Below are 13,101 nucleotides of genomic sequence, written 5' to 3'. Positions count from 1 at the left end.
GTGCCCCTTCAAAAACTAAGTAAAACAAGTCATTTAAAAATTTTTCTGAAAGGGGAGTTGAGATAGTGCTGACTGAATAATTATAGTTTTTGGATAGAATGAAAAGGTAGAAAGAGAAAAGGCTGTCAGCAATGTCCAAATCATGTTTGGGGAACAGTGATTGGGAGGTTGGAAAGCATATTTTGGTTTTAAAGGTATGAACAGATGTCAGACCATCTATTGTTATCAATGTAATAAAGTGGTCAAAAATCAATCAATTGGCTATAAATTATGTAAATCTCAGGACCTAAACTCATATAAGGATACCTTTCTGAAAGCAAAAGCATCAAAATCCGTAGGTGTAGCCCTAGCTGGTTTGGCTCAGTGGATAGAGCATTGGCCTGCAGACTGAAGGGTCCTGGGTTTGATTCCGGTCAAGGGCACATGTCTGGGTTGTGGGCTCGACCCCAGTAGGGGGCGTGCAGGAGGTAGCCAATCAGTTATTCTCTCTCATCATTGATGTTTCTCTCTCCTTCTCCCTTCCTCTCTGAAATCAATAAAAAATATTTTTTAAAAATCCGTAGGTGTAGTCCTGTCTCCCTCCTTCCCAGTGAGCATGGAGGAAATGTGTAGGTGAGTTTTTGTTGATACAATGATGGAGAGTAAGAGTAGGGGCAGAACTCCTGCAATTCCTGCAAAGAAAAGACTCTCTTCCTCCTGCTAGAAATGCAAGTAGGTGAAAATTCTGCTTAGAATAATTTCAAGTCTACATATAAACATAGAACGTATATTTGCTGTTGAATTTTTAAAGAATGTAACTACTGTGAAAATTTGAAAGAGGATTATACTCTGCTTCATTCTGGAATTTTGCCAAAAGCTATTCATGCTTCATAAAATTATGTAATGGGAGGTAATATACATTGTATCTGAATTCCAATATAACACACCTGTCAGTCTGCATTTTATAGCTCTCCCATTCTACTACCCATGGAATGTATACAAGTACATTCATTTTGCCCTTATTTCAAAATTTCAAATACAAAGAAATGGTTGATTGGATATAATTTTTACTTTTCTTATATTTATTTATTTTTAATATATATTTTTATTTATTTCAGAGAGGAAGGGAAAGTGAGAGAGAGAGATAGAAACATCAGTTATGAGAGAGAATCATTGATTGGCTGTCTTCTGCACTCCCAGTTGAGCCCCCAAACCGGGCATGTGCCTGACCAAGAATCGACCCGTGACCTCCTGGTTCATAGGTTGACGCTTGCCACTGAGCGATGCTGGCCGGGCTACTTTTCTTACATTTAAACATTAATTATAAGGACAGATGTTACTACTCTATTATATCTTATAATGAAGTTACAACCAAGAATTTATGTATTGAAATACAGTGCATATAATTTTTATATCTTTTATTTTTTCTTTGTATCACATTTATGACATTATATCTTTCGTTTAAAATTCTGTGTATCTAAGTAATGTGTTCTAGGAATTTGACAGGATAATAAAGGGTCTTACAGAATATTTGTAATAAAATGGGGCACTGGACTAAAAGGATTGAAAATCACTGATTGCTTCTCTGCTTTTCTACATTCTCCATCTGGAAAGAGCAAAAATGCCCTAGCCAGTATGGTTCAGTGGATAGAGCACTGGCCTGTGACCGAAGGGTCCCGGGTTTGATTCCAGTCAAGGGCATGTACCTTGGCTGCAGGCTCCTCTGTGGCCTGGGCCCTGGTTGGGGCTTATGCAGGAGGCAACCAATCGATGTGTTTCTCTCACATCGATATTTCTCTCTATCTTTCTCTCTCTCTTCCACTCTCTCTAAAAATCAATGGAAAAATATCCTCAGGTGAGGATTAAAAAAAAAAAAAGGAAAGAGCAAAAAAGCTCAAGTACATCTGTAAGAGCTTTGAATAATAGCCATCTCAATATTGACTCTTCATCTTAATTCAGCATCCCTTCCCTTCCCCCCAAAGGAGAAAAAAAATCATAAATACTATAGTAATGGGCATGCTTACCAAGCTTGAAATTTGGATTTTGAAAAAAATCATGAAGAACATTCTGAATCTATAAATAAAAAAGATCATATATTACTTCTCAATTACCATATACTCTCTGCCTACTACCACATAGTATACAGCTTCCCTCATTCACCATCCTCCACCACAGTGGTCCCTTTGTTACAATCAATAAATCTTCATTGAAACATCATAACCCTAAGTTCTTAGTTTACATTTGGGATCATTCTTGGTGTTATATATTCTATGGGTTTTGACAAATATATAATGACATGTATCCATCATTATGGCATCATACAGAATTGTTTTACCACCCTAAAAACCCTCTGTGCTCTGCCTATTTATCCCTCCTTCCCCTCTCATTCCTGGAAACCACTGATATTTTCACTGCCCCCACAGTTTTAACTTTTCCAGACTGTCATAGAGTTAGAATCATACAGTATTGTAGCCTTTTCAGATTGGCTCCTTTCAGCTAGTAATATGCATTTAAGGTTACTCCATGTCTTGTCATGGTGTAATAGCTCATTTCTTTCTAGCACTGAATAACATTCCATTTTGTGGATATACCACAGTTTATTTATCCACTCACCTACTAAAGGACATCTTAGTTGCTCCCATATTTTGGCAATCCTATATAATAAAAGCCTAATATGCTAAGTGTCCATCTGTCTGTTCGACCATTCGACCAGTCACTATGATGGGCACTGACCACCGGGGGCAGACACTACAACCGGTAGGTTAGCTTGCTCCTGGGGTCCAGCTGATCGGGAATGGGCGAGATGGACCGGACATGCCCTGGAGTGGAGCCCTCCCGCAGTTGCTCCCCAGCCCCGATCGTGCACCAGTGGAGACCCTCAGCCTGGCCTGTGCCCTCTCGCAATCCAGTACCCTCTGGGGGATGTCGGAGAACCAGTTTTGGCCAGATCCCCACAGGTCAGTCCAAGGAACCCCACTGATGCATCCATTCACGGGGCCTCTAGTTATAAATAAAGTGCTGTAATCATCTATGTGCATATTTTTGCATGGACATAAGTTTTTAACTCCTTTGGGTATATACCAAGGAATATGATGGCTGGATCATATGGTTAGATTATGTTCAGTTTTCTAAGAAACTGCCAAACTGTCTTCCAAAGTGGCTATAGCATTTTGCATTTCCACAACAAAAGTTCCTATAGCTGTACATCTTTGTCAGCATTTAGAGTTCTCAGCATTCTTGAATTTGGGCATTCTGATAGGTGAGTAGTGGTATCTCATTGTTTGTTTGTTTGTTTGTTTTAAATATATTTTTATTGACTTCAGAGAGGAAGTGTAAGGGAGAGAAAGAAACATCAATGATGAGAAAGAATCATTGATTGGCTGTCTCCTGAATGCCTCCCACTGGGGATAGAGCCTGCAACCCGGGCATATGGCCTGACTGGGAATCAAACCGTGACCTCTTGGTTCATAGGTCAACACTCAACCACTGAGCCATGCCAGCTGGGCCTTATTGTTTTAATTTGCATTTCCCTGATAACATATGTGGAGCATCTTTTTTTGTTGTTGTTAATCCTCACCCAAGGATATTTTTCCATTGAGTGGAAGGAAGGGTGGGAGACAGTGAGAGAGACACATCAATTGGTTGCCTCTCATACTAGCCCTGTCCAGGGACCGGGATCAGGCTCAATCCCCAGTGGTACGTGTCCTTGACCAGAATTGATCTCGGGGCCTTTCAGTCCATGGGCTAACGCTCTATTCACTGAGCCAACCCGGCTAGAGCTCTGGAGCATTTTTTAATATGCTTATCTGCCATCTGGATATCTCTGGGGAATTGTCAGTTTAGGTCTTTTACCCATTTTTTAATAGATTGTTTGTTTTCTTATTGTTGAGTTTTAAGTTCTTTGTATCTTTTAGATAATAGTCTTTTATCAGATATATCTTTTGCAAATATTTTCTCCCAGTCTGGGGCTTATCTTCCTTGGTCTATTTTTAATAGTTCACTTTGAGGGGTAGTGGTAGAGGGGCTGGATGAAAAAGTTGAAGGGATTAATAATAATTTTTTAAAAAACTTGCTCAGCCAGCCAAGCCGGTGTGGTTCAGTGATTGAGCATTGACCTATGAACCAGGAGGTCAAGATTCAATTCCAGGTAGGACACATGCCCAGGTTTCAGGCTCCACCTCCAGTGGGGCTGTGCAGGAGGCAGCAGATCAATGATTCTCTCTCATCCTTGATGTTTCTGTCTCTCTCCCTCTCCCTTCCTCTCTGAAATCAATAAAGAAAATATTAAAAAAATACAAAACACCTCATAGACACAGACAACACTGTGGTGATTACTAGAGGGAGATAAATGGTGATGGAAGGAGACTTGGGGTGGTGAACACACAATACAATATACAATTATAGAATTATACACCTGAAATTTATTAACCAATGTCACCCCCAATAAATCCAATAAAAAATTCACTTTGAACCAAAAATATGCTTGTCATTTTATCTAACCAGTAAGTATTCTCACATCTGTATATACATACCTAAGAGAAAATATTTAACTCTTAGAATACAGATGTCATCTAGAGCTAAGATAGTCTCTTAGCCCACAGAAGCAATTAGTCACATATATACAAAAATATAAAAATGGAAACTATGCCTGAATATAATGGAGATTTTAGGAACCTTGGCCAGAGTCAATGTATTTTTAGAACTCTAGCTAAAATTTTTAAAAACACTCAAGAGAAAATTAAAGAAATCTATTCTCATGGACTAGTGTCAAGAATTGACTTACGTCAGCAGGGCTGAAAATTTAGAGGGAGGATTTTAGTACTCCACTCAGTATTCTAGCAATCACCTTCTTATTTTCCAACCCACCTACCCTTCGTAGACACCCCCTTTCTTACCACTTTAATAGGAATCGTTCCCTTAGGGTCTAGAATCCATTCATTGAACTGCTCCTGCAGAGCCTGTTGACGTAGGTTGGCCACCTGGACTTTGACTTGGTTTACGGAGTCTCTTTGTTCTTGTTTCTCTTTAATCTTCTCCTTCATCCTGGATACTCTGAATGGTGTAGAAATAGAAGACATGTTGAGTTAAGACCATTGGATTTGATTCGGATTGTTTAAACGGCAGAACACAAGAGTTCAGAGCCTCATAGAAACGTTGAACCTGTCTTTTCTTCATGAAATTATCCTTGATTCAAGCCTGCAGCACATTAATCATAGGCTGTCTTCTACTATTATTTGACTTTTTATGGAGGTAGGCCTTATTTTACCCAACTAAATACTATACTTAAAAAGTACTAAGAATAGCCCTAGAAGCTGCCACATACACACTAAAAACAAGGTTGAATGTACTGAGGCCTTAAGGTGGTGGGGTGTCTCTCTTCCCTGATGCAGAAATCATGTGGAATGACTCTGATTCAAGGCCTAGGATGGGAGCTTGAAAGATGCATTTATAACAAGCATCTCAAGTAATTCTGATGCCTTGGACCAAACTTTTGATTTCTGTCTAGGAATATATATTGCCAGATTCCTTTATCTGGCCAGAGTTAAATACTTTGAGAGCCCCTGAGCACAATAGTTATCCTTGTATTCAGACAGAGCTGTATTACCTAGGTAGAAAATGGGGGAAGAATTGTGATTTTAATTGTTTCTATGTTCATCATCCTGACTAGGACTTCAAAACCCCCAAATTGGTTTTGATTGAAATACCAAAATAGTTCAAAATAATAAAAATAGGTGCTGGTTTCAAATACAATTTTGCAATAATGTTTGAGGCAGGTCTTCATCTTTTAAGAAAGACTAAGGTAATCTGACAGACTTTAAAAGGCAAAAGACCTTTCAGAGAGAACTGTTCATTTGGATACCCCTAATACAAAAAAACAAAAAAACCCTAAAATCTAAGTAATTACTTTGTGCCCAGATAAGATCTTCAAAATTCTCTAGGAAAATAAACCTTCAAAAATAAACTTTGAAGTTTGAAACACAAAATTTCAATGTGGTTTAATAGTGTAGAAGATTCTGTAGTGATTTAAAAGTGCTGGAAGATTCATTAGTATCAAAGGAAGTGCTAAGTTCCTGTGATACAACTGCGAAGCAGCCCAACCTCTACCACTTATCTCAGAGCCCCCAGTCCCTTCCTCTGCTGGCTCTCCTGCTCTTCCACTTCTTTTTCTCCCTCTGCTACTTTATCTGCTTCTCTCTTTCCACTTCTCTCTCTTTCCCCTCTCTATAAAGCATTCTCCTAAATGCCTGTCTTCTTTCCTGCATGGCTCTCTATTTTGTGTCTTTCTTCTAGCCTTTCCTCATTCACTCACTAAGTCAGTCATTTATTCACTCAATGCACAAACATTTATTGAGCTCCTACTATAATTTTGCTATTATAAAGCTTAGAGTCCAATGCAGAACAGTTAAGTAAACAATAATATGTAATAAGTACTGGGTGTCTCCAGATCCTTATGTGTATTGATCACTGCAACACAAAAAGGGATTAACAAAATTGGGTTTCTGTCAATTACCCAAAATTAAGACATGTCTCATAATAATCTTATGTATGTAAAAAAACAAAACAAGCACAAGAAAAATAACACACACAAAACTTACATAATGAGAGCAAGATTAGGATAGGTAAATAAATTTAAAATGACATAGTATTTGAACTAAGCTGAACTCTAAAGGACTGGTAAGATAGCTAAAGAGGAAGAAGAATGATAACAGGCAGAGGAAATGGCATATGTTAAGACCCTGAGGTGAAAAGAAGCATAGTATGCTAGGTACCTTTGATCTAATGCCTCCAAACTTTGAAGCTAGCCTTAATGGTGATGATTTCCTATTTCCTTATGAAGTGGTTGAGTTTCAATTCAATATTGGAAGGAGTAAGAATATTCCCCCGCCCCAGGAGGACTGGGAAGCACCTGTTTTGATGGTATAGGACTGAGCAAGGCAGAGGATATATGATCCAAGGCAGTTGCACGTAAGATCTTCAGCCAATAAAAACCAAGTCAGTTGCACATAAGGTTTGCAGTCAACTCTACCTTAGTCTTTTTAACGTTAGTAATGTTTTGTGCCACTGAAGGAGAACTATAGATTCATACAACATCAAGTTGCAGGTGTGTGTGTGTGTGTGTGTGTGTGTGTGTGTGTCTGTGGTATTGTGACAACATCCAGGGAGACAAGGTTTTCTTAGTCTATAAATACTTGAATTTCTAGGTACTTAATATTGGATATATACATATACAACAGAGTGTAGTTTCTAAATTAATATGAACTACTCAATCTATATACATTATTATTATGCTTAAGGTTGAACAAAAGTAGAACCTACTTGGAAAAAGTCCTATCACATACATTTGGGTATAATAGTTATTCAAATACTATATTTTAAAAAAGCATTTCCTTATCTATCCACTCACTTTTGGCATAATCTATTTTACTGGATTGATAAAATATGATATTCAAAACAGATTGACAAGATGATTAATAATAATATCACTTCAGGAGAAGCATCTATGGGATTTCCTAGCATAATGTAAGCACAAGGGTTTGGCTCAGTAAAGAGGTGGCAGCTGGTGTGGTGTATGAACAGACAGACATCTGCCTAGGAAGTCACTGTCTCCTGGCAACTAAGGAAGCCCCATATCCAGGATGAAACATTCCCTCAGTCTTGCCAAGTCCTAGTGCTGGCATCTTGTAAGGATGAGCTAGACATTTTGGTGTCTGTATGTGTGTTTTTAAACACAAAAAGTAAGTCCTTTGAAGTAAACCTTCAGACCCTTTGCAGACACCACATTCTAACAGAAACATATACAACATATTTGTCACATAATCTGCGTAAGCTCCTTGAACACTGCATATGAAGGAGTTATTATAAGCAGAATAAAGGCATGTGTCTCTTTCCCTTTAAGTTTTCACTTGGTTTGTGTTTCCTTAATGCTTGAGCATTTATATTGGTTTATCTCCTTTATGTAGTTGTGGTAGAGAAAGTAATTTCTATGGAATGTTTCTTTGTGATTCTTTCTCTTCCTGGATTAAGTGTTCCATTATTAGTTAAAAGGCTTATAAAGAGGACTCACAGGAAAAATGTCCAAAAGATATCTGGAGGTTTATCATAGATACCTAGCGATTATGAAATAAGCAACAGATATAGGGACCAGAGGTCATTACCAAGCCAGAACTGGATATACATCGCTATTAACTATCACACAGAAGATCCAAGTTTTTACCCTGGATCCCTTAGATCTACTTCCTGGTTCATTTAAATTCTCATTCTAGGATCAAGACTGTGTATCATGATTTGGTGGAGGAGAGAGAGAACATTGATAGTATAATAGGTCCCACTTCTCTGGAGCAGTGTGGCATTCTAACATTAATAATTGTTCTCTATAATCCTTATTTTTACTGTTTAAATTTTTTTTGCTTTTGAATATATCATACAATAAAGTTGACCTTTTTGGTGCATAGTTGTACAAATTTCAACATGTGTAAATATATCTAACCATCACCATAGTCAGGCTATTGAAAGTTTGTAATCCTATTTTAAGAGCAAATTTTTTTTCATTATCAATCACAAGGCAGTAGTAACTTTCAGAATATGTATTCTCAAGCATTGGAGGAACCAACAATCAGAGGGGAAAGACGCTAAAAAAAAAATAATGAAGAAAAGCAAAATGAGACAAACCTAACCTTCTTATTGGTTTTACAAAATTACATGTAAGGATTAAAGTCCACTTTCATTCTATACCTCTCTTCCAGGAAGCTTGATGAAAAGCAATAAAAGTATTATATACGTAAAACTTACAAACAGCAATAATATTTTATTTCTCAGAAAGTGGCTGCCACTATAAAAATTGTTCCAAATCAGTAAGGAGTGTCTTTTCTATCTATTGTCCTTTGACACCAAACAGAGATTAATCCCTTTTTGTTCTGGGAAACAGGCAGATGAAAACTTCAACTCAGGCTGAGGCAAATGAACATCCTATCTAATAAAAGAGCAACATGCAAATTAACCATCACTCCACAACACCCACAAGCCACGCCCACCAACCAATCAGGAGAGAGTATGCAAATTAACACAACCAAGATGGCTGCAGCCACGGAGCGAGCAGGAGGCTTGGGTTTCTCTGGCAATGGAGGAAGCCAAGCTTTCCGCACACCCTGGCGGGCCCAGGCCTCCACTCAAGGCTACAAAGTTTCAATTATAGAAGATAAATAAATCCCAACAAAAATGGTGGCAGCCACTGAGCTGGAGGCTTGAGTTGCCCCTGGCAATGGAGGAAGCCAAGCTTCCCCAGCCCTGGCCTGCCTTGGCCTCCGCTTAAGGCTACAGAGTTTCAATTATAGAAGATAAATAAGTCCCAACAAAAATGGCAGCAGCCACTGAGATGGAGGCTTGAGTTGCCCCTGGCAATGGAGGAAGCCAAGCTTCCCCAGCCCTGGCCTGCCTTGGCCTCTGCTCAAGGCTACAAAGTTTCAATTATAGAAGATAAATAAATCCCAGATCCCAGGGCCTCTCCTTGGGTCGCCGGGGGGCATGGCTGGCCTGCAAATCACCACAGGCCCCTTGCCCAGGCCACCCCATGCCCCAAGGGAACCCCCACCCTGATCCGGGACACCCTTCAGGGCAAACCAGCCAGCCCTTACCCGTGCACCAGGCCTCTATCCTATCTAATAAAAGAGTAATATGCAAACTGACCATCACTCCAACACGCAAGATGGCTGCCCCTATGTGGTCAAAGATCCTGCCCCCTGTGGACACAAGATGGCCACCACAAGATGGCCAGCAGGGGAGGGCAGTTGGGAGGGACTAGGCCTACAGGGGAGGGCAGTTGGGGGCAATCAGGCCAGCAGGGGAGGGCAGTTGGGAGGGACCAGTCCTGCACGGGAGGGTAGTTGGGGGCAATCAAGCCTGCAGGGGAGGGCAGTTAGGGGTGACCAGGCTGGCAGAGGAGGGAAGTTGTGGGCGATTAGGCCTGCAGGGAAGGGCAGTTGGGGGGGACCCAGGCCTGCAGGGGAGAGCAGCTGAGGGGGGGAACCAGGCCTGCAGGGGAGAGCAGTTGGGGGGGACCAGGCCTGCAGGGAAGGGCAGTTAGGGGCAATCAGGCTGGCAGGGAAGCAGTTAGGCATCAATCAGGCTGGCAGGGGAGTGGTTAGGGGGTGATCAGGCTGGCAGGCAGAAGTGGTTAGGGGCAATCAGGAAGGCAAGCAGGTGAGCAGTTGTGAGCCAGCAGTCCTGGATTGTGAGAGGGATGTCTGACTGCCCGTTTAGGCCCGATCCCGGTAGGCAGTCGTACATCCCTCTAAGGGTCCCATATTGGAGAGGGTGCAGGCTAGCTGAGGGACACACACACCCCCGTGCATGAATTTCATGCACCGGGCCTCTAGTTTTAACATAATCACCAGAAGATAAAGTCTTGAAAAACCAAGTAAAAATGTTGTCTTTGTTCTTGAAAATAAATAAGGAAAACTCTCATTTCCAAAATGGACTTCTCCAAAGCTCTCTAATGGGTTGAGAACAATACAAACAGTGATATACTTCAGAGAATTTAAAAGCAGGACTGTTTTTGTAAAGATGCTGGGTATCCAAGCTTCAAGTCAGTAGACATTGTGCTGTTGTAAGGCATCCCTAGGATTTCTGAATAGTCTACAAATGCCTGACACTGTCACATTTGACCTATAGATCTTGGATTTTTATCAGAGAGAGATGAAGCCCTGATCCTTACAATTCAGGCCAAAAAAATAAAAAATAAAAAATAAAAAGGACCTTTGATTATTTTAACTCTTTCGTGAAATTCCTACAACATAGTGCCCCAATAGAAACTAGGGCTCTTATCAAACCTCAAACTCCTCGTTCAAGAAACATCAATGAAATGAACTAATCTTCTGTGTCATGCTATTGATTGGCAATCAAGCCTAGACCAAAGTCCTACTCTGCCTATTACTACCCTTACTATACATGTTGAAAAATGCCTAGTTTTATGTACTGACTGAGATTTACCTAGCCCTAACAGGACAAGGGATTTGTTAATATGTTGATTTACAGCCTTGACACCAATTCCCAAATTTAAAGTTTTTTTTTTTTAATGGAAACAGAGCTAAATACAAATAAAATCTATTGTTCTGCAAGAACAGATGGTGAACACAAATGTTCTTTAAGCTGTTCATTAAATTTAATGATACTGCTCCCTGCTGTTGTTGGAACTTTTCACTAGTACTAAAACTTCCTTAATTTGGTTTTGCTAAATAATTGATCTTAAAAATTTAGTGTTCACATAATCTCCAGTAGAACTTGTTTTAAATTCATTCCTAGGGTTTCTGATTCAGAAGATTTAAGAAAGACGATAGAAATCTTTACTTTTAACCAAGCACCCAGATAATTCTGATGTCTTTGATAGGCAACCATGCTCTGAGAAAGACTGTTTCAACTGAAAATAAAAATTTCATGTCTATACATAAAGTAAAACAAGAGTTCTGTAAATATCTCTTACTTTATTCCAGAGGAACAGATGTACCTAATTCCAAAAAAAATTATCATTTTAAAGTTTCTAATTTGTTGCTTACCACAGGAAGGACACAAAAACAAGTCACAAAGAATTTTAGGTTCTTTTATAAATTTAAGTATAAGTATCCATGCCAGAATACATTCAAAAGAAAATGGGGAGATTCAGGAAGAGATTATAAGTATCTTAATTGTTTTTTTAGATTTGGAAGAAACTTAAAAGATATTAACTAGACCAAGGGTCAGCAAACTACAACTTGGGGGCCAAATCTGGCCTGCTGTCTTATTTTGTACAATTCAAAAGCCAAGATTGTTATATTTTAAAGTATTTTTTAAAATAACAAGAATAATATATTGTGGCATATAGAAATTCAAGACATTAAAATTTTAGTATCCATAAATAGACTTTGTTTTTTTGTTAATGCTCACCCAAGGATATTTTTCCCATTGATTTTTTTGAGAGAGTGAAAGGGAGATAGAGAAAGAGAGAGAGAGAGAAACAAAGAGAGAGGTGAGACCTGCACCCCAGGCATGTGTCCTTGACCAGGAATCAAACCCACAACCTGAATTGGGCAGCTGATGCTCTACCACTGAGCCACACCAGCCTGGGCCATAAATAAAGTTTTATTAGAACATAGCCATGCTTATTCGTTTATATATTGTATGGCTATTTTTGTAGAATAAAAGCAGAATTGAGTAGTCGACTCAATTTTCCAGCAAAAAGCTTTCAATTTTTATGTAATCAAACTTATCAATATTTTCATGATTCAAAAGGTTTTTCTCTGGTTATAAAGAAATTAAATCCCTAGTTTCTTCTAGTTTTTTAATGGTTTTATTTTTTATGTACACATACTTACTAGGATATATTCTCTGGTCCAAAAGGCTGAAAACAAATATAAAATCTAATTTAGTAGTTCTATTATTAGTAGGCTTGTTGGTATTATTATTTTGAAGCTATTTTATATAAATTGTAAGATAAAGCAAACAAGTATTTATGTCAATCTTGTTAGGAACCAAGATTTTCAGTGTGAGAAAAAAAGAGATACAAATATAAAATCAAGGAATTAGGTAAAAATCCTGAAATGTATTTGACATGAAATTATTAATATTTTAAAATTATATTTTAGTCATGAAAGAGCCTAGAAACAATGATAATACAATACTTATGAGCATTTCTAGCTCCTCAGTGAATGATCTTCACCAAAATTAACTAAGAATCCTTAAAAAATGCATGAAGCTTTCAAAAACTAAGTATGTCAGAAGAACACAGGCGCCAAAGTTGGGTCAAGTTGAGCATCAAAAAGAAAAAATGACTATAATATATTAAAATACCTGGGCTATATATTAAAATCCATGTGTTCATAATGATACTAAAAATAACCTTCCCCCACATAAGAAAAATATTTCATTTGTTGCCACTGGAGGTGACTATTGATGAGAGAAAGAAAGAAAGAAAGAAAGAAAGAAAGAAAGAAAGAAAGAGAGAGAGAGAGAGAGAGAGAAAGAGAGAGAGAGGGAGGGAGGGAGGGAGGGAGGGAGGGAGGGAGGAAGGAAGGAAGGAAGGAAGGAAGGAAGGAAGGAAGGAAGGAAGGAAGGAAGGAAGGAAGAAACTATATTCTGAAAATCTGTAATTAA

At 38.8% G+C, this 13,101-nt stretch overlaps 1 protein-coding gene across 1 annotated transcript in view; it reads right to left on the bottom strand.

Moving 5' to 3' along the window:
• EFCAB5 (EF-hand calcium binding domain 5) overlaps nt 1-13,101 on the bottom strand; it is a gene marked incomplete at its 3' end in the record, with an annotated part of 98,231 nt that overhangs the window by 82,444 nt on the left and 2,686 nt on the right. The window contains exons 2-3 of the mRNA XM_080677330.1: nt 4,875-5,031; nt 2,004-2,052 (exon numbers count right to left, since the gene is read on the bottom strand). Coding sequence (XP_080533456.1) covers nt 2,004-2,052; nt 4,875-5,031 — 206 coding nt within the window. The remainder of the gene's footprint in view (nt 1-2,003; nt 2,053-4,874; nt 5,032-13,101) is intronic.

The sequence above is a fragment of the Plecotus auritus genome (genome assembly GCF_963455305.1).
Source record: "Plecotus auritus genome assembly, chromosome: 7".
NCBI lineage: Eukaryota > Metazoa > Chordata > Mammalia > Chiroptera > Vespertilionidae > Plecotus > Plecotus auritus.
The sequence above is the reverse complement of the archived record's forward strand: the minus strand, read 5'-3'. Positions and strand labels throughout refer to the sequence as shown.